The sequence below is a fragment of the Phaethon lepturus genome, unplaced genomic scaffold, assembly GCF_000687285.1.
Source record: "Phaethon lepturus isolate BGI_N335 unplaced genomic scaffold, ASM68728v1 scaffold26853, whole genome shotgun sequence".
Taxonomy (NCBI): Eukaryota; Metazoa; Chordata; class Aves; order Phaethontiformes; family Phaethontidae; genus Phaethon; species Phaethon lepturus.
In genome coordinates this window covers 16,718-39,062 of record NW_010531598.1, presented here as the reverse complement: position 1 = coordinate 39,062, position 22,345 = coordinate 16,718, and the positions used below count along the sequence as shown (strand labels likewise).

The following is a 22,345-nucleotide window of genomic DNA, read 5'->3' as shown; positions in this document are numbered from 1 at the left end:
CAGGAATGCATTGAGTACAGTATCGCAAATAGATAACTCAGCAAGGTCACGACACATATTAAAGCGTTTTGTTAATGTGCTCATCTGTACTGGTCCACCCTGCAATCTGAGGAGCTCGGGAATGATAAAGTAGAGCAAGTCTGTGCACAAGAAAGCAGCATTTGCCAAGTATTCATGCGCACTAATACTGGACGACAACTTGCGCCCTTATCTGCTCTCCAACTGCAATTCCCCACAACATGAGGAAAAACATGCATCGTTCCCAGTTCTTTACAGCACAGACTAAAAGCAGCCTTACCGTTATTATTGGATAGATCTTCTTCATGAGGCTGGAAGCTGTTTAGAAGAGAAATCAGCCAGGGCCATATGCTACAAACCAGAAAACAGGCAAACTATAAGTGAAAACCACAAAACATGGAATCTACCCACCTTACTAAGAAAACATTGAACTCTGCTACAATCACAGTTCCAATTAATCCTTTGATTCCCAAGAAATGTTAGCATTTCTCCCAAATGTCAAATGTCACTTTCTTGAAGAACTTAAATTTTTTTTAAAAGTCAGTCTAAAGTTACCAAGGAAGCCAGACTCTCAAAGCACAGTGTTCATTATCCAGCAAGTCAGAAAGCCTACTATGAATTTAACTAGAAAAAAGTATTGCACAATCAAAAATTCAGAGCACCTGTTTGCAATTCACATTTTCCAGTCCAAAGCTGACTGCTCTCAAGGCACAGTAAATTAATCAGTTGGGAAGCAAAACAATTTATCAAGACACAGCTGTGCAGAAGATTTTCTGTTTGGTGACCATTAACACCGTACCGTAGCACTGAAATGGTCACCAGAAAGGTAAGAAGGACTAAGTAAGGGTTGCACTAAGACCATTAAACTAGAGGTTTACTGGTAGTCTCCCTGCCTTGCACTGGGAATACCAGTACAAGCAATGACTGGAAATTCTTTACAAAGGCCCTGGAGCAAATAATTTAAAAATTACAACAATCACTGCATAGGTGGTTAACATTTAACTGCCATCAACAGGCTGCTTCCTCCTAAAAGCTCCAACCCAAAAGTCTAAGCATCCTTCTTCTGCTTTAGTGATGGGCACCAAGTCCATGGAGGCAACAGAAAACTATTTTAGGAAGGTGCCCACTGTGCTCTGTGTCAGTGAAATGAACTGTCCTCGCTCAACAAGGCTTTCAGCCATCATCCAGCACCTGGATTGGAGAATGCAACATGCACCTCAAAGCCTGAGGTCAGCTGCTTTCCTGCGCCGCCGCAGGGACTGGAAACATTATGCTTATTCTCTACACTAAACTAAGCAATAGCTTCTTCCCATGACCGACAAGGAACAGAAGGAAGAAAAGAGGGAGAGTGCAAGTCTGTCGCAACCTACAGTAAACTGCCCTCTTCCCATACAATATCTGAAATACTGAGATTTCATAACAAGTGATATCTAAAGAAGAGTGACGTAGTGATGCATGTAAAAATCTAGACCTCATGTAGCTTCCACAGAGCCGGTTCGGAAAACTCATTGCCAAAGAGCACACAGTGGTATTGGTACAGTCACTTCTGTCCTCAGTTCTTTCCTTCAGATTCATCTACTTTTCTAGGTAAACACGTTTCCTTCCTATTTCAGATGTTTGATTAGTTTGGGGTAGGATTAATTATCCAAAGGAAAATGATAGGCATAGAGTGGAGACCACTGACAGTTTAAAATGGAATAAGGATTATTTCCTGAACCAAAAGCAGACTCTTCAATAAAAAACAGACATCAGGTTATTATTAAACAGAGGCCAATAAAGGCGCGTATGCATGTGTGTTTTTGTAGTCTGCAAAGAATGATTTTCATTAGGATCTTCCAACAGAAATAAAAAGAAAACTCTCATCCTACAAATAATGGGGAAGAGGGACAGTCATCTCAACTTTTTAGAGACAACAAATGTAATGGCTACTAATTAATGCCCATTTTAACAAATCTTAGTAGTACTTAACTATCTTTTCAAGTTCACCTGTGCATTTTACAGCTCTTTGCTGTCCACTTCATAAATCCTTTTGTACAATGAGTACTTCAGAACATCATGTTATCATACCATAGATTTAAAAAACCAGGCATGTTCTTTAAAAAGAGCCTGATTGTTTTATGGGCAGAAGGACCTACTATGGCTAACTCAAAATATACATTCACACCTGCAGATTCATTTTGATACTCCATAAAGTACTGCCTACATCTCCTCTCTGCACAGACTACTTTATATCAAGTAATCATCTTCCCTGTTAAAATACTGGTATAAAGTCTTCCTTCAGAATGCACATACAGTAATACTGATCACCATAAAAACAAATTTGTGAACTCTTGTTTTCCTTAATTTTGCCTTCAGGAACTCTGAAATTGAAGTTCCCAAAGCTCTAGGGCTTTAGGCTGTGCACACGTTTGAGGGAGTCTTATTACTCATTTAGCAAGCCAAGGTTATAGGGACCCTTGCTTCCCATATATCAACGCACAGAAAATGTGAGCCTTGGTTAGAATCACATCTTAGAGCACACGCTGTCTCGAGAGAGCTGAAACCACTGTGGCACATCGCATAAGGTCAGCTAAGCAAGCTGGTTTCACACAGTTTTCCTTACAGTGGCTATCCTAGGAAAAATACTCATCCAACTGTGTCAGTAACAGTCACTCCGATGTGAAGAAACATCTTACAGGTCAGAAACACTTTACTGAATTGCTGTAACTCATGAAAAGTTAACAGGCTATAAAAAAAGTTGGTGTGTTTTGAAGTATTTCAGCCTAAGCTTATGAGATTAGAGGTAGAAGTGAAAAATCAGAGCAACGTTCCAGAACAGTAATGCCTGTGCTGAAATTTAAAGACACCTCTACTAAACTCAATTTAATTCCTGGATCATGAGCCAGGAAAACTGGATTCCAGGAAGATGGATACCCAAGAGATGGCTTAATGCATTAAATTAAGGCAAGTATTCTTCTGCCACCTACCTCAATAAATCTGAGAAATCATTACAATAGATTAGACTAATGGTACACTCAGTAGTTATGCTCAAGTCAGACATTATCAAGTAGATTCTTCCGATCTTAATTTTTTAAAAAAGTTACATTCAAACGTAAAGCCAATTAAAACAGTGAATTTGCTCATGTAGCCCACAAATCTCACATTTTGGTTTATGAAATTTTTACCACATACATCCTCTATCATTTTGAGGATGATAATGTAATAATGTAATAATGAGTTATACAGTCACTTTTCCAATTACTAATTCGTGTATCATCAGTTATTACTACTTTATGCAATTCAATATATCAAAAGAAAGATTAACACTCACTACCGTCTTTCATCAACCACTGCCTCCTGGAAAACGCTCGGCCTAAGTTTCAGCCAGTCCATTGAAACCTTCACAGCTGGAAGAGGATACGCAGCCCCAGAGTCCTCCTGGTAGTCATTTTGTAAAGGACACTTGCACAGAACTCCAAGAAAGGACACTAGAAACAGAGCAGGAAAAAAAAAACAACAACAAAAAACCCCCAAACAACAATGCAGGAATGACACTTTAAAGTTGACCAAATAAGCTAATCAAACACATCCCACCCATAAAACCCTATTATTAAGATCTAGTTCTTTAAAACAAAGCAGCCCAATTACTTGTTGTGATATGTTGGTGGATTTTTTTAAGATTATCTTTTTCTCCCATAAAGAATTTTCTACCATGAAGCAGAATCTTGGTGTTCCCCCCACCTTTTTAAGTGTCATGGCAAGTTAACAAAATCTGGTGAGACAAGCCCATTACAAAAATATTCATTCATTTACTCATTAGAAATTACCAACTCAGCTATCTATCTGTATTTTACCTACTTTCCCAGGTCAGCAGGTATACAAATCCACTGGAGCTAGCTCTGCAGGCAAGCACCCAGCTCAGACCCGTTAGGGCATCCAAGCTGATAAACAGTAACCACACCAGTGTGACCACGGTGCTTTCAGAATCAATTCTAGGCTGGAACCCAGAGAAATCCAGCTATTCAGAAATGTAGGTGTTTACAAACAAGGCCAAGCTGATCATGGGCCACGTCAGGTTAAACAAATCAGCATTATGCATCTAGAGTCTAGAATGCTCTGCACTCCCACTTATCTCCTAGTTGATATTATCAAGAGCACAGAAGAAGTTGAGGTCCTAGTTCAGTCAACTTCAGCCCTGTTGAAACAGAACTAGCTCCATTCAAAGCAACTCAAACGGCATTGTAGCCAACTGGGGAGCCACCCCCCAAGTGGTGTACTACCCATCACCGAATCGGATCCAACTGTGCTCCCAAGTTAATAAGTTCCTTCAGAAACAGAAAAAAGATGCTGAGTTCTGTAAGGCTTAAAATGGAGTAAGTCCAGGGTACATAAATCCAGTGTTAGTCAGCACTGCTAGACATAAACGATCCCACACAACTTCTCTCTCAACTTTTTCCCATACTGTCTAATCACTTATCTCACACAGCCATTAAGCTAGATGCTTACAGCAAATTACTAATAGATGCCATATAAAAACAAAAGAGAAATTAAAAAAAAAAAATCATTTTCATACTTACTGAAGAGAGCCAGTAACTGTGTCCAGCAGAGCTGCTCATCCTGGCTGTAGCTGTGCTGCTCCGTTTCATTGCTGAAGTCCCGCAGGTGATGTAGTTGAAACAGATTGATAACAGTAATATGTACTAACTGCTGAGAATTGAAGGCCTTTTGGAATAACAACCTCTGCAACAAAGACACATGAACAATCTATGTATTCTTGTATGGTAAAGCACACACTTGAAAGGATTAGTAGTTGCTACTTCACTGCTTGACTAATGCTTCTGCCCTTAAGGCAATGGTCATTCTAGATTTTATTTTCAGGTCATCCCTACTGGCACAGCACTGGGCTTCCCAGGAGGACATGGGCAGATGCCCACTGTTAAGTCCAAGGTTTTTGCTTGTTCACCAACTCATATGCACAACAAATCAACACCCCCTTGAATACAGTTCTCTTTCAGAGCATGTGCGACGTTAAAGTGCCACGACAGCGTTGCAATGCAACTGCAAGAATTGCAAAGGCATGTATATCCACTGTGTTTTTCAGTCTTTTGAAGAAATGGCACAGGGAAGGTGACATTTAAAAAAAAACACACCCCAGGAAAATTTAACTACTGTGTGGTTATATATTAAAGACTAATTCCACATCTGACTTCATGGGTCATGGGATGCCATGGTGGACTAAAATAGCATGAGCTATTTACGAATGCATTTCAGTAACTATGCTGTAGAAGACACCTTTCTCAGAACAGGAAAAGAAACTTTAAAGCTTTTTTTGGAGCATTGTGAAAAAAAGGAGATATCCTAAACCATGACCAACTTCATCTTCAGACACAACAGCCAGGGAGACAAGTAGATTAAGCAGCGTAAGCATCAGGAAAAGGTTTGAGCTCCATGTTCAACCTTGGTCTCTAAGGCCATGAAGCACTCTACAGCCAAGAACTCGAACTGGCAGAGCCGTCAGCAGCAGAATCATGGGCCTGGCTGAACACTCCTAACCCTATGACTGCTCTCCTCATTCGGAGGTAAAAATGAGCCACAAAGTTAAAGTGATTATCCACCATACAGCCAATTTATCATCCACATTCAACCCTTTTAAGTCAGAAGAGTTGCTCTCTAGTAAATTAAGCCTTATGTTGCATAATATAAGCAAAAAAGTAATCTAGGCAACAAAGCAGGGCTCAATTAGCTCTCTTTTAACACCCTGGATCAGTTCAGAAGAATAAGACTGTGCCACATGCCTGAGCAATGCTCATAATTATTGATTACAAGCACTGTGGAAAAAGCAGTTACTCATTCAACAGCCAACATCACACACAGAAAGAGATACAATTATCTAATTTTGAAACAACATTACTTTAGCTCCCAGCATTCAAGCAGCTCACATTCAAAGCTCATACAATTCCCAAGTTGTGGATTTTTTGGGTTTGTTTGTTTTATTTTAAGGAATGTTTAAACCTGGCTTTAGCAGCCCAATTCAATGTAAAAATGCAATCAGGCACTGTAAAGAACATTTATAATTCTTTATATTGCTAAGACCACTTCCCCGTTTCTTGATTTGCAAAAGCATCTACTACATTTTCTCTGTTGAACATATGCATACTACCTGCTCATTTGCCACAAACAAAGATGTTGAAGCAGAGCAATTTCCAAAAGGCACGTAATAGTTAATATAATGTCCACTTTGAAATTGTACTTACCTTGTATAAATACCTTACAAAATTCTCTTTGTTTCAATCTTTGCTATACTGTCCAACTTAATGAGCTGGCTACATAATTAATGGGTAGTCCTGGATTTTCCAGAGGAAACGTGTTCTGAATAGTTTTAGTCTACACACAAATTAGGGTTGTACTGGAACATTGTTTTTAAAGGCAAACCGCTGACAGGAGAGGCAAGTTGTCTGAGGAAGATTAAAAGCAGATTTAATAACCAGTGGGAGTGAATGAACGTCATCCAAAAATGAAGCTCTCAAAATTCCTCAGGCAACTGAGCCAAGACTTCCCAGATGAATCAAGTGCTTTTCACAGGTATCCAAGAATCATCCAGGTTGAAGAGCAGAAAATCAACTGCAGTCATTGATTTCTCCTGTATTTCCACCAATAACACAGCACATGTCAAGTGGGAAAAAAATCCTACTATTTGCAGAAGTCAACACAACTATCCAATGTTAGCTGCAATACAAACCTTCCATAATTGGCTACTTCAGCTTCCTGTATTTTAGCATGTGAAAAAGTTATTATTGGACTGTAATTTCAGAACTCAGCTGCTAAAAATATTCTCCTCAATACACTAATTAATATATTGTTAGAACTAACCTTGAACTGTTCTTCCAGCTTTTCTCGAAGAGGGCTCAGCTTCTCCAAGCTCTTACTCAGGTACACATGGCCATGGAATTTAATAAATGCCTTGATGAAGTCAGACACGCTCCATCGAGTCTTCACCTCATCACGACTACATTCAGAACAGAAATACCCGACTTCAGTCTTTGGAATTAGACACAGCTGCACATAACATTACATACTTTTTCTGTGACATTCAAGAAAGGAGGAATGTCCATGCAAAGCTACTTTTTTCATATTGGCACAACAGGCTTATTTCCTGCATTCACTATTCACACTCAGGAGCATTCCAGACACAAACTATTTCTTGTTCCATACACGTGAAAGGATGCTCTGACTGGACGGGGTCGAGGAATTTCTGTTTTTACTACCAAATATGAATAACTTCTGGCAAGGGAAGTACATTTAGAAGAAGTCCCTTCCATCTTATCCGAGTGGAAATACATTACGCTTAGTCTTACCTTTCCAGTGCTTTAGAAAGTGCTTTTTGTAGGTTAGTGGAGGCAGCTGGGAAAGGAAACTTCACAGCAATGCTTCTGCAGTAGTAGAAAATTGTAGTCAAGTGGTCTCCTTTGGAGGAAGCTAGAATAGCCAACTGATTATAAGGCTGACCTAAGGGAGAAAAAGACAAGTTGTCCAACAAGTTGTCACAGAGTGTGCTAGATTTCAGAGTAGTGTGGTCACTTGAAAAGGGAGCACAAAGTCCTCAATTCTTCAACAGACAAGGTTCAGGTTCATCTGCTGACCCTTTTACTGCAGCCTCATATCAGTACCACTCAAATGAAAAAGCTTCTAAATTTGTGGTGCAGATTTTTTTTTGTTGGGGATGGGGGCAGGTTAGGTGTGGGGTTTTTTTGTTTGGTTGGTTGGTTTGGTTCATCATTTTTGGGGGGTTTGTTTTGTTTTTTCCCCATACATCCTTTAAAACTTGACAACAAACACCCTGTAAGACTTTTGTCTAAATAAGAAGATACTGTCAAAACCGAGCTTTCACCACCAACGTATTTATCTTTATCTATTTGGACAAAATCCAGCCCAGTTTTACCTCATGAGGCAAATCTAACTGTCAACAGCTGTTCATATTTCTTGCCTATACAGTAAAATTTCTATAGTTAGAATAAGGAGGATTTTTCAGTTAGAATATAACTGGCTCAAAAAAATTGAGTTATGGGTGTCAGCAGCCTGGCTCAAAAATTATTTGTCCTTCTATTGCCATCCCTACATTTTGGACCACTGTAAGCCAATAGCTAAAAAGCTAGATCCCTGAACTAAAGAAGCCGCTAACTTGCATGAGAAACTTGAAAAATTCAATCTTAGCTACTAAGCTTTACAAATTGGCATATGAACAAACAATAAAAGAAAAAAATGCTGCTGGTAGGCAAGTTTTCATTAGTTGTACTTTATAACATACAAATGTAACAGTATAATGTAGGAGCAGTGAAGCTGTGCATTACCTTCTCTGTTTCTAAATCTTCACAAAAAGAAGGTAAGTGACACAGATCAGGCAAACAGCTATTATCTAAATGATTTACTGACAGGTCAGGCTTTGTTGCACAATTGTTTTAGGTATCTGGGGAGAAAGTTTATATAAAATCCCAAGTTTCCAACTGCCACACAAGAAAAGCAATACCCCAAATAGTCCTTTGGAATTATGAACCTAAACATACCCCAGACTCACCATTAGAAGGGACAAGCTGAGCCGCATGTCTGTAGTAAGACTCTGCCTGGCTGGTCTGATTCCTATAGCGAGCTAAGAAAAAAAACCCAAGTTGAGACCTAAAATTCAACTCTCCTTTAATTTAATCTCCAGCTAACTTTAATATAACCCAGTCTATCTGAAGAGCATTTCACTATTATTTCAGAAATAAGCGTCAGAAGAATGTACAATTACACCAAACAGCATGAAGATTCAACACAGATCCTACTGCCACAGCTTATCAGTTCTTATGTAGAAAGATGCTGTGCCAACAGCATCACATCCAGAGCTACAAGTATTTTTTTCACACTTCTTTGCACAATCAGCAAGTAGATCTACTTTTAGATTTTTCCAAAGGCAATTGCAGATTCCTGTGAAAAGAACTTTCTACAACACATAGCTCCACCTCTAATAAACAAAGAAATAAACCCATTAAACTTAAGGTAAAAAAGGAACTTCGTTTATAAAAGGCTGGATTTCTAACTCTTGCCTTTGTATGTAAGATTTAAAAGTAATGTTCTGAAATAGAGAAGTATGCTAGCCTGCTGCAACAAGCTTTTGTAATAGTTACCGGTTTCAACATTGCACTATGCCTACCAGCTATAACATGATTAGTATGCCAGAAGTCAGATTCGAGCAAATCGCTAGAAAGCTAGTGATTAACTGTCTCCATGCGTTAATGTGTAACACACATTAGAACAGTTAAGAGGACTGCTTTCCAGACCTTTCGCCCCTGCAGCAACCACCAAACATACAATCAGCTACTAATTTGGAGCATGCTCGGTCTAGCAGTTGCTCAGGGTACGCACAGGTCCCTCTTTGTGAGGCCTGAATTCAATGTCCCACCTTTATCTTTCAAAAACTCACCAATATCTCCAAGGTGGACAAGGCAGTGCTGGCAGATGTAGGAGCAGGAGCTAGATTGCGGCTTCACTATGGCGCTGGTGTGCGTCTGTTTATTGCTAATGATTCCCAGCTGGGAAGACTTTACACGACATGGCAAATCTACATTAAAAACTGTGCACAATTCCTGTAATAACTAGAAAAACAGGTCTAGTTTAGTAGCAGTTAGAGACAGCAATCAGAAAAGTATTGAAACAACAGACAAAACTAACAGCTCATCATTCGGAGGCACAGATTAGCTAATCATATTTGAACTGAACAAGCCCAGGTTACTGAAAGTGAGACTTCAAATTACACTCTCCCTACAGAAGTCATTGAGCTCCATGCTGCATTATTCTGTCCAGAACCATGAAGAGAAGTTTTACCTCTCTTCTGTAAGAATGAGCTGTGTGTCCCAAACCAGTAAGCAACTCAAATTACCAAGTATGCATAAGTGGAGATTGACTATCAGGTCTAAGAATCTTGATGTCTTTTTTTTTTTTTTAACCGACCCCTCTTAAGAGGGGCAGTCTTTTTTTGTACCTGGATGAAGTGACACCATTGTCTGAAAATAAGAAAAAGGAATGCCATTCATCCTCTGAAGAAGCTTATTCCAAGATAAGAAATAGCACTACCCTAACTTCAGAGAGAAGCCTGAACAAACCCAAGTTTGTAGGCAACGCAAGACTATAGTGGCTAACAGTTCAGTGGCTGAGCTGTCAGTAAATATTTGCGCTAAGCTAACAGTGAGACTCTTTCAAAGAACAAGGCATCAACTACTACTTGATCAAATATCTCAAAAGCTGATTGAGGGAAAACCTGAACTTTGCCATTCTAATTAGTGCTTTTGAAGTTTTTCCTAACGGACTCCAGCAAATACTCTGGAAAGTAACAGTAACCACGTAGTGATGAAAAGTGTTTGTTCTGCTGTGTTAAAGGGTTAAAAATGCAAGTAAGAATTGACACTTTCTCCCAGCTGGGAACATACTCAGTTTCCAAATAAAACAGACCTGCAGCAGGGTTCCACTTCCAGATAAAGACATACAGAAAGCCCAGGGCTGACAGAGATGCACACTCTGTCAACGGCTAAACATGTGATGTGGTGCTTTTGCTTGTTGCAGAAAAAGGTTTGTGTTACACCTCCCTCCCCTTGTGCTCTGGCTTTTATACAGTAGATAGAAATCCCCAAATAAGAGGGATCTCACAGATGAAAGTTGGATGAAAGAGAGGAACCCGACATCTTCCAACATCCTGAATCAGGAGAATTCATGCCCTCTTTCAAAGAGGTCATTTACACAGGCCTTGCAGTTAGAGAGCAAGGTATCTTGCCTGAGAAAAATCTTTAGCCTAAAAATGGGACAATTAACTTCACAAGCAGAGAAAGACAACCCAGTCTGTGGTGTCATACACAAAAAGAGCAAAGTTCCCTGATACACTGCAGTGAAGAACAAGGCTTTTGCAAGACAAATGGTGGAGGTGGTAGAAAACCCCTGGCAACTGTGCCACAGCCTGTCAGACTGGTTGCTTCAAATAAGCAGCTTTCCAAAAACCAATGCTGAAAGGAAAAAAAAAAAAAAAAGGATAATCACAGATTCTGGGAGAAAAAAAAAATGGGGTTGCCTTGCAGATGTTCAGAATCAAACTAGGAATTGATCCAGTAAGAATGACCTACTGTGCATGTTGTAACCTGAAGACAGTGCAAACCAGCCATGACAAAGTCTAGTCAGACCCGCTACTTGAGACAGAGGATTCAGCAGTGACAATGTTGCTGAAGCATACACCAAACGAGGGGAAAAAAGAAAGGCAAGTTATCTTTATTAAGGCCATTAGCACATACCAACTCCATAATCTACAAGCTGAAATGTAACACTGGAAAGAGAGTAGGGTCAAGAAACCGGCAGTACGGAATAAATACAAAATAAATAGGAATCGCATCCGTTTTGCAATTAACTGAAAACCTTGCAAAAGATACTTAGCTCAAGAGCATTCAACAATACAGTTTTGCTTAAGGGGAAGAAAAGTTCCTATAATTGAAGTTTGCAATTCTAAATAATTGTTGACAAAAACATAGAAGTAAGACTGAAGATGTGTTTGTAAGCCTGGGAGTCTTGATCAAAAATCCCACAAGATATTTTATGTTGTAAATGCTACACAATACTCTTGGGAACAACCATCCTACTTGAATGCAAAACCGTGGTGAGCACTAACTTAGTTATTACTCAGAAAAAAGCTGTATCCAAATATGTATGTAGTACATACATAGACAGCACTTGACAAACATTAACTCAGTGCTTGCCATCAGCATTAGGAGTTAGAAGAAAGGGACACAAGTACAAAGCACAAAACTTTAAGTGCATCCACACTTTGGAATTCTGCATGTACTTCTGTTCTGAAATGACTGGAGCCAAGAACAAAACTGGTAATTTTTGCTTATCCCTCACTATATAAGGGAAGTCTCATGTCTTTAAGCATGAAAAGAAATTATGACTAGCCCACAAATTCATGCATAGTAATGAGAAGGGAAATGGGAATTTTTAGAGAAATGGCAGAAAAAAAGAACTAAGAGTACAATGAAATCATCAGCTAACATGTTTGTTGGGCTTGGGGTTTTTTCTCTTAAGACATTACAAATGAAATACAAGAGTTCTTCACCACAGATCGCTGCAGAGACCAGAGTAAACTGCTTCAAGAGGAACTGGCGAGTCAGTGGAGGCTAGACACCCCAATAGCTAGATGATTCAGATACAAACTAGCTCAAGAAGGCAACAAATGTACAGCCAGAAAGCAAGAGACTATAGCAAGGAAATATGCTACATTTTCCTGCTGTTTAATGCTCATGCTAAGCACTCACAGCAGAGTACTCTGTGAGACAAAATATGGGGCTAAATGGACTTCTGATCTTACCCAAAGCAGTGGGGTTTAGGCTTTAGAGCAGATTCTGTTAGAAGGGAACTTAAACTGTTGCCATGATTTTATGGAGCACCAAAACAACTACCAGGTTCGCACAAGTTGCTGATCAACTCAAGGCTGCGGCCAAAAGCAAGCACATCACCAACTTTGGAGACATTTTTTGAAAGCACCAGTGTTAGCAAGGTATACTGCTTGATCCAGAACAGCTTTCCTACACTAAGGGAAAAGAACAGGTTTTACCCGCCTAAAACCACTCTTTTGTAGTAGTAAAGAAGTAAACCCTTCCTCAAAGGGATTACCTGCTGGTATGATATTGGAGCTCATCTCTCATGAGCAGTTGCTGGAGCAGCGTAAGAGATCTGACAGCCAAAGCTTTGTAAAGGACCCACATGCAAGCAGCGTAAGGCACCTGCTTACAGACTATGCAAACATACTACAGCAAACATATTTCTTGCAACTCACCTGTGTGTAGAAGCCACTAGCTGCCTCTAAGAACAGAGAAAGGTTCGCCTGAACTTCGCTCCGATTTGGATTTGCTCTATTTTTCGCCTGACCCTGTAGCGTCGTGATCTGATTTTTAAAGGCATGATTCCAACTGAAAACAGAAGTGTTTTTCTTTTTACTTTGGCAGTGTCTTATGCAGATGACATAAGCAACAGGAAAGAACTGTTTAATTACAAAGCAGCAGACATGGAAACGAAGAGTATTCAAATTCAGGCAATGTTCAGATGAGAAATAATGTTAAATACAGAAGAACCACCTTTCCTCACCTCTCATAACTAGGGCAACAGATCTTGATACTATACAGCTAACACCATAACAGCATTAATATTTGCTTGTAATTTTTCTGTTTTAGGCAGCATAGCACTCCCTGGCTAAAACAGGATGTGGGATGTAGAAATCAGCGTTAAAAATCATTCAGTAACTGGAGGCATGGACAGGACTACTCAGCCAGCCTACTCATCTCGCTTCCCTCCATGCTGGAAAAACCACATGCTTCTCTTAGCTAAACCTGTTAAAACCCATGTCTGCATCTTAAACAACAGGGAATGGACTCAGGGCATGGAGAAAACCCAGCAGCCAGTAAAGTTCTCTCCTGATATTCCTCCCTCTGCCCAGCCCTACCTCAGAGGGCTTAAAATGAGGGTCTTTAGCAGCTACTCAACTCCTGTTAGACCTTGCTCAAAGCTCCAGGTGATTACATCAGGCAAATTTCCTCCCTTCTAGAAACTCCAAACTTCAGCCCTTTTCTGACAGCACAGAAGATTGATGTTTCTTAGCTCTCTCCCTTCCATCTGGCTCACCAAAACCCATTCCTGCATGACATGCCTGCTACTAAATTGCCAGAGGTAAAGTACTAACCTACTGAATGCTCTTCATCGACCCTGCAGTGCATTCTCATGTTTCACCCACAGCACAGCACTCATTTTAAAGGAAATAAGACAACCATTTCATAGGAAACAATCACTTTTCTGGAATTCTCAGGGTTTCCTGCTCATCAGCCCAGATTACATATATACACAGAAATTTATTGAGGTACTTACAGGTCCTGCTCCACTTTTTTATCTAAAGCATATTCCAAATCGGTCACTAGCATTTTCTGATATAAGTCCTGTAGAGCCTGTCTGGACGTCCAGACTTCTGCTGGACCCAGCTTCGAATCTGAGCAACAAAAAGAAAAAACAAAGACACAACAGTTTTTATAACAGTCAAATTTACAGTTACTCTGATTGATTTTTCACTCACCTATCACATGAAAGAACATAGCACAGTGTAAGATATCCAATGCCAAACACACGCTTTTACCACAGACTAATCAGAATAGTGAAATACGAGAACTACAGATGGATTGGGGATTGACTGATCACTGATTAACTGATCAGTCTCCTATAACACCATAACTAGTCGTGAGCAAAGTCAGTAGCTGGCAAGTTAAAAAAAACCAACAAAACCAACAGGAGGTGATTCTCTAAGTCATTAAGCTGCAGAACTTCTTGACACTGGGTGAATTTAGAAAAATATCCAGAGTAGCCTGAAAAAATTAGCAGAAAAGGAAGCCATCAAGGGACGCTAAACAGGACAGTCCCAGGAGCCAGTGCTGTTGGTATTTAGGAGAATATTGTGGGCAAGTAGTACTGCGCACTTGCCATTTTCGGACTCTTTGGTAGCCATTTGCTTTCCATCACCGAGCATGAATGCAAGCACTGCTCCCTGCTATCTCAAGTTACAGAGTACAATTTCCCATGCCTTGTAAAATCACCTGAGCTGGGGTTGCTGGAGCACACGGGATGGGCCTCACCCCAGGGAAACTTTTCTGCTGATGGTGTAGCCACTCCTGCTGGGTCAGATGGATCCAGGCAGCTATAGTGTTCTTACGGAGACTACACCAACCTCCTACGTGTACTACACCAAGGTGGTAAGCACGGCTGAGCATAGGTTCATTATGCAAGCTGCTTGTACTGCGTGGCTGACACATTAATATAAATAATTTCCATTTTCCATAAATACATACAGCTTAAAACATAGCTTGTAGCATTTCATAGTTATCTATAGGCTTCACTTTTATAACACATGTAGTAACGTTCAGATCAACACTTCCATCACCCAGGTTTCTCAAAACCATCCAGATCCTTGCTAATCCCAGGTACAGCAGTTTCTGTGGTAGTCTGGACAGGAGTCTTTTGCATCCCCAAAAGGAGAACACAATGGGAGAGAAGTAGAGGCATGACCTCCACCTCCAAATGTTTTAAAACAAAGTCAATGTTAAAAATACATGTATTTTAGGTACAGGCAAGAGGGGCACAGTTGTTTGAAGTGTTATTTATATACAGAGGACAAACCTTTAACATAACATCACACAGTTTCCAGAGAATTCTTGTGAATCATAAGCATAAGGAACACACAAAAGGAAAACAAAAACAGCAATAAATTATCAGGAGCTATTGTCAACTGTATAACAAAGGCAATTACCTGTCATGTCAGCCTTCAGGACTTCTGCCTGCCTGTGAGAAAGCAGTAAAACAATAAATTAGGAACAGACTGATCAAAATAATTAAATTACACTACAGCACATTCATGCAACAGTGAGTAGAGAAAGTGGGGCCAGGTCCGTAGAGACTGCCTACAACCTACACAGCTGCAGCCTACCCCATGCTGTACAGACTTGAGCTATTGTTGTTTAACAGGATGATTTCTTCCAATTCATACCATAAAAAAAGTCAACTGCTCCATTTTCCCTGCTTAAGTCTCGTTCAGAAAAAATACAAAGTAAAAAAAAAACTTTACACTATATTTTAAGCCTTACCTGGCAGCACTGTCCTGCCAACATTAGTGATACCTGCTTACCTGTAACTGGGAATTTGATGTGAACTTTAAGTTGTCACATGTGAAATGCAGCAGCCAACACAGAGCAAAGCAAACTCCCAACGGTGCCTGTCACCATGTTGCTACAGCCCTCCTGCCCCTCCATGCTCCACTAGCTTTCTTTAAGGAGAGGTGATAAAAAGCCTACGGCTTCCCCAATTACCTCTCTTCCTTGCACTGCCTTCCTAAAGTCATGGTCTGATGAGGTTTTCAAGAAAACACCACCATACAGAACACAGAGAAAGAATGGCAACTACAGGTGACCAACTACCAATCCTTCACTGAACACCCTCTGCAAATCCTCACTGCTGGTGGAGGCTGGCAAATAGTTTCTCAAATAGAGGAACACCGGGACATGGTCCTCATTAAATAGATATTTACAAATGGTCATCAGTGGTTGGATGGAGCAGGGAATCGAGATGCTATGGTTAAGCACTGCGTCAGCAATACGTAAAATTTCAGGGGGTGGCATGGGTGGCCCGTCTGACCAACACGGAATTAACACAGGGCAGGCAGAGGCAGAAGCGTGACAAGGCTGCCTGGCTTGGCTGAGTTTTGGTGGAACATGTCCCCTTCCTTTTGTACACTCAAACGTTTACATCTATTTGCAAAGAGTGCAAGCTTCCCCTAGCAGACATAGAATCCTCCTAGCATATAAAACACCCACTCCCACCTGCCTCCCTCAGCAAAAAAACTAGATGAAAGTTGGGCTGTGGCTAACATGAAAGTCAGAAGCCAGCTTAGGTAAGAATGGAGAGCCAGAAGAAAGCACCACCTAATCCCTAAAGAGGCTTCAGAAACAAGCATGTACTCTCTCTTGCCAATGTGAAGTTGTGGTGACTGTAGAAACAGTTTTTCAGGTTGTTCTGGGTTCTACCTGCTGGCCACAAATTATAGGGAAGGTTTCGAGGTCTACATCAGGATTAAAAAGATGTCATAATAGTGCCAGTGCCTCACGAGAAGATGGATACTGCTAAGTCCCTTCACAAAATTTCTGTTTATTAAATGCAAGAATTATCTATAGCAACTCACCATAGTCACCACCAAGAAGCAATGGGATGCTCCAAGGGCTTTAATTAAGAATATCTTAGCTGGTGCCAGAAGTAAATCTGTACCTTCCTCACCTGCTTTACAAATTTAATCTATTTAAGAGAACTCATTTTAGTTTATTTCTTTCAAGAAGGCGTTAATACAGTTTTTCAACTCCTAACGACAAGGTACACTGGAAGAAGAGGTAACCTATTATTACTGATAGACAAGCAAGGAAAATTTTAGATATTGCGTCACAAGAAAGCTGAAAGCCCAAGAAACATTTCTGCCTCGCCCACGTGGAGGTAACGAAAGGCATCTCAGCAACACTCTCCCCATCACTGCAACTAGCAGGATGGGAAATAGCAGATCTTGTCCCCCGACACAGCTAAGAAGAGCTGATGAAGGACAGCAATCTCCTCTGCATGTTGTGGCTCCGAGACGCTAACCTGCAAGTCTAGTCAAGCACAAAGCTGAGGAAATTCCGCGATGCTGTGACTTGGCAGCTCGAAATGCCACTGCTCAGAAGGAAAAGCTGACTCACTCAGGTGCAGAAGTCTCTCTTTCTTCAACGGCCAGCCAAGTTAATACGGTTTGGCTCGCACTTTAAACACCTGCCAGTTGTGCAAACTTTTTCTTTGAGCTGAGAACACGATCTGTGTTGCCAGAGCCATGAATCCTACTGAGAGGCTCAGCCCAAGCGGGGACACAGTACTGCTCTGGCAAACAGGAGCCCCAAATTCTCCTCCAGGCAAAAAGGCTCTGCCCTTTAAAAGCCAAGAACCAGTCCTCTGAAAATTACTTCGGTAGAACTACCTTCCACTGTTTTAAGTATTAATCTTTTAAGGAAGAAATACAAACAGCACCATTTTAAAGGCTTTCTTTTAATAAAGTTTTGACTTTGGAGAATTTAGATGAAGAGAACCTCAACCCCTACATCAGTGCAACTACTGACAAATGCTCTGTAAATGCATAGACCTAAAAATACGGCTGGGCCTGAACTTTTTCCCAATTTTTTTTTTTTTTTTTTTTAAACATCTTTTCTGGAACATAATACTCATGGGCTTACAGAACGAGAGCCTTTAACACCAATCTCTTCACAAGCCATAAAGCAAACTGCCTTTTATATTTCATAAGCTTGCAAAAGCCACTCTAAGGGGATTATCACTACAATGTCTAATAAAATATGTAATCATTATTCCAATACTTCCTAGAGGTCAAAGGAATTAGGTCTAACATGAGCATGCTGTTTCTTGTTGCCACCTAAAAACAACTTTTAATTAACACACCTGCATCTACCATGGCTGAGCCAGGGTAAGAGAGGGCCTGGGTACCAAACTTGTTCTGCATCAGTGGCAAAATATTAGCATCTTGAGAGAAAAGATGCATCGCCTGTTCCTTGAACAGGCTTTACTGAAGAGCCTTGGCTGGTGCTCAGAGACTCCTAGTGGGCACAAATCAGGAGTTCACCGATAGTGGCAAGAGTTTGACAGGGAAATTGTTCCTTATATCATCGAGCATCTTTTAACAAGCTTTCTTGTCCATGTATTTTCTTGCACTGCCTCATATTGAATTTGCATTAGAATGACTCATGCTGGTGCAAAAATACGTTCCCTGCCAGCAAACTTGGTACAACTTGCTTACACATTTTATCATTTCAAGAATATTCTCAAGTACCTCCTTGCCCATTTGGACTCAGCAGTTCAGTCTTCAAGTCAAGTTTCCCCAAGTTTGTTGGTCCAAAGCCAAATAAGCACAAGCCATAGTTCAAAAAAATTATATTTCAAGCATCTCCATTAGATGATTTATCACCTTGATATATCATGATAGTTACTCTTTGTAATTTCCTAACCTAAAAAATACAAATTCAGCCCCATGCTTTAGTTGAACTTGAAACTCAAATACAAAAGCCTTTCACTCAATTCAGTAAAACAGTTTGACAGATAAAGGAATTTTCATTTTATTCAAATACTTAAAAAGCTTCAAAACTTTAACACACAGTAGCCAGGACTTTCTTTTTAAGTTCTGAAGGCATAACATATATTGAAATTTAAGTAACCACAGATGGTAAAGGAAACTTTTCTTCTCTTAAGAACCTGGCAGTATATAGAGTCCCCTGAGTTACAGCAGAACAGGAACTCAGACACTACGTTTAGCCTGGAATGAACCACCGGATTTACCAAAGGAAGACAGACACATTTTGTTTTTCCATTTTCAAGTTTTTACCATTCTTGATCAATTAATTTTTCCCTAAGCAGAAAAAAAAAAAACCCATGGTGTTCTCCTTAAGCTGGTAAACACTACAGAAAGGAAACCCCACAAGTACAGGGATGTCTCTCCCATACACATTTTCAATTCTTTAAAGCGTCACATTGAGAGGCTGAAAGGTACATCGAAAGATCACATAGTCCTGCTTAACTTTTACACTAGGACAAGTTTGCTTAATTTGCTCTTAAAATCCTACAAGAAAAGATCATACGACTTCCCTGGTTAACTATTCTATTGCTCAGTGACAGCCCAGAAGTTTTTTCTGAAACTCCAACCTAAGACTTCTGTTGCAAACCAAGTCCTCCTCACAGCACATACAGCTGCCATGTGGAGCTACTGTACAACAGCCACTTGGAAAACCAAAGACTTCAACACATACTCTGCACCATCTGTCACTCTTGTAAACTAAAACGTCAACCTTCACAAATTAAGTTTTCTAACCCTCTTATTGCCACCTGACTTTGAACTCCACTCATGTATGACTAAGCAAAATGGATCTATTTGCCTGTTGCCCTCAAAACGGCTCATCTCTGTTTCGATATTCTTCAGTTCTGTTATAATGCAAAGTACACATAATAAAATTTCAGTTCTACATACAGGACACTGCATCTGTAAGAGGGCAATATCAGCTCTACAAAAGCACAGTTTTGCTAACAAGCTTCATTATCAAGCACAAAAAAAGCAAATAAAATTAAGCCCAAGTTTTCAAAGCAGCAGTCTTGTGTTACCCAGCTAACACACACTATTCCTGAAAGTCCGACAGGTCAAAGTCAAGCTTCACTTACACCACACTCCTCTCATTTACACAGCGAGCATGAGCCAGGCATGATCTGCTATGACATGACAAGTTCTACAAAAAACATGGAAAAACCCCAAGCTCACAAATAAAAAAACCAAACCACTGAACACTCTGCTTTCCACCATGCCCAAAGGGGAACTCCACTTGGTTTTCCCCTAGCAGCCCTGAAGCATCAGCAGCTGTATCGGTTCCCTTATCAAATCTCAGTAACACAAACCCCCTGATAAGGAATTGAGGATTTACAGTACTAAAACGGGTAATGAGTCCAGACAGCTGAGCTTATAAAAGCAATCCGAATCCAATCACTTGTTCCATGAATACTCTACAAACTAAAAACCGTATTAAACAGCCAGGATACTTTCACTCCAAGCAGGAATTTATATTCCCGCACTTCTCTTCCCTGGAGGTATGTGCAGAAAATGTACTGCAATGAAAAATGCCCACAGTCTAGCAAGCCTTAGCAGGAGGTGACTGATCCAAAGGCTCATCAGGGCACTGCCAGAAAGTTTTCCTTCTTCTGAAAGGGAATAAGAAGATATAGAACATATATAAAATAAATGTAGGAAATCTTTCATTTTGGGTAAGGAAAGTAAATTTTCTATGCTAGCATACTAAAAAGAAAGTCAAATACACTTAACACTTAAACTATTATTCTATTTTAATCATTCCAAATTGGCAAGGCTCACACCCAGAAGAAACTCCAAAGCAACACCCAGCAGCTACTATTTTAGGTTTTCCTCCAAATAATAGTTAACTTCAACAAAAATGTATAATAGCTTAATACCTCAGCTGTTTTTTGTTTGTTTGTATTTAAGTATACCCATGCTGATTCAGGGCAGGGGAAAGCAGTAGAAAACACTAACAGCACAGGTACTGAATATTCTATACGAGATTTAGGGGATAGCTGGGTTGCTCAGACGCCCCTGAACACTGTACCCAAGACAGCATTCACATCTGGAATTCAGCACTGAGCAAAAATTACTGTCTGATATAAGTGGTTGACAGTTTTATGGTAAGTGAGCATACTTCCTTCCATTCCTAAGAGTAACCACTAACACTTGCAAAAATATTAAGCTTTATTAGCAGTTTTTAGAGACTGGCTGGGCACTAATCCTTTACAGCTGGTATGCTTTGCTAAAGGTTGGATTTTGAAAGACATAGAAATAACTCTGAATTCCCTAAAATACCATCTGTCAAAGTGAAATATTTTTACAGTAATCTTGGAATTGTGCACAAAACTAGATTTTTATACCTGAATAACAGTAGCAGAGAACTTGTGGATAAACCTCTTTAGTATTTCCTTCGCCTATTAATGCAACATCACCTGAATATAACAGGCTTCAGACAGCAGCTCCAGTTAACAGCCTGACACATCTTTTCCTGAAAGGGTAACTGGGCGGATGGAGTGAGGATTTTGCAGCTGTATAAGGAGACCGATACAGATTTTGTTTATTTACTTGTGTATAAACTTTATCTACTCACTTGTGCATCAGATATGTACTGTTTAACAACTTTTTTTAAAGCAGCTTTACCTTTATGGAAAAAGTTCTTAATGTACCAAACTTGCAAGTGTTGCCACCTAACTTGAATGACGGCAGTTTTCATAAAGTGCTGGAATCACTTGCTTTGGGCGTAGGCAAGTTTTGGCAATGTCAGCTCTTACTGACATAGCAAGCGATCTTAAGGCTGAGAGTCATAAGGATAAGTGCTCCATGTGCCTTTTACACTGAAAGGACAGTCTTCGCAGATATGGCAATGAAAAACACTTTCAACAGTACCACCTTATTGTTAATTTTATGTGCTAGCTAGTTTAAAGGTTATTAGTCCTGTTACAGGCAGCTGAAGTCAGGGTACCAGTGGCTTTAACAGACTATAGCCGTAGATCAAAGCCACGCAAACAATTAATTCAGCATCAGTGTAACTGTGCAAGTTAAAAAAAAAAACACAACACCTCTGCAAGCAGATGTTAAAGCAAGGCAATCACCAGCTGAATCCAAAACCTCTCCACAGGGAATCCCACTCTATTACCTTCTTGCTCCCACCTCAGCTGAGAGAGATGGTGAGAAATGGGGAGCCAGAACAAGTTTTCTAATAATCCCATCTACTCCCTTTCTCCTAGAAGCACGTCATAATAATCATCCTCAAAAAGCAACCACCAAAAGCAACTCTTTCCAAGTTCAATCAGAACTGACAATCCTCCTCCCTGGGTAAGAGTAAAAGAGCCCTCACAGTCAGCTTCATTCAAATTCATTTTTTCCCTCCGGTTTCATGGAAGTCAGTTCCTTTGTCTCAAGATTTGAAAAAGACGTGCCCAACAGGTAAAAGCTACCCTAAGGGAAGTTTATACACACTCTCCAATTTAATCTACAGGGAGGAAAATACAAGTCTCCCACCCTGCTCAGGCTTCTAGCATTCAACTGTCTCCACCGAAGTCTCCACTCTCCCTCCCGTTACAGCCTAGAGCTCACATCAAGCACAGGAGCGAGTCTGAGCCTTGTTAGAAGAGC

At 40.2% G+C, this 22,345-nt stretch overlaps 1 protein-coding gene across 1 annotated transcript in view; it reads right to left on the bottom strand.

The window, feature by feature from the left end:
* The window catches only part of SMG7 (SMG7 nonsense mediated mRNA decay factor), a 31,089-nt gene extending 15,715 nt beyond the window's left edge, over positions 1-15,374 (bottom strand). Inside the window, 10 exon segments of the mRNA XM_010284619.1 lie at positions 299-369; positions 3,329-3,485; positions 4,575-4,737; positions 6,868-7,003; positions 7,353-7,503; positions 8,570-8,641; positions 9,455-9,626; positions 12,842-12,974; positions 13,924-14,041; positions 15,350-15,374. Of these exon segments, the coding sequence (XP_010282921.1) occupies positions 299-369; positions 3,329-3,485; positions 4,575-4,737; positions 6,868-7,003; positions 7,353-7,503; positions 8,570-8,641; positions 9,455-9,626; positions 12,842-12,974; positions 13,924-14,041; positions 15,350-15,356 (1,180 nt within the window). The 5' untranslated portion in view covers positions 15,357-15,374.
* Positions 15,375-22,345: the final 6,971 nt, after the last annotated feature.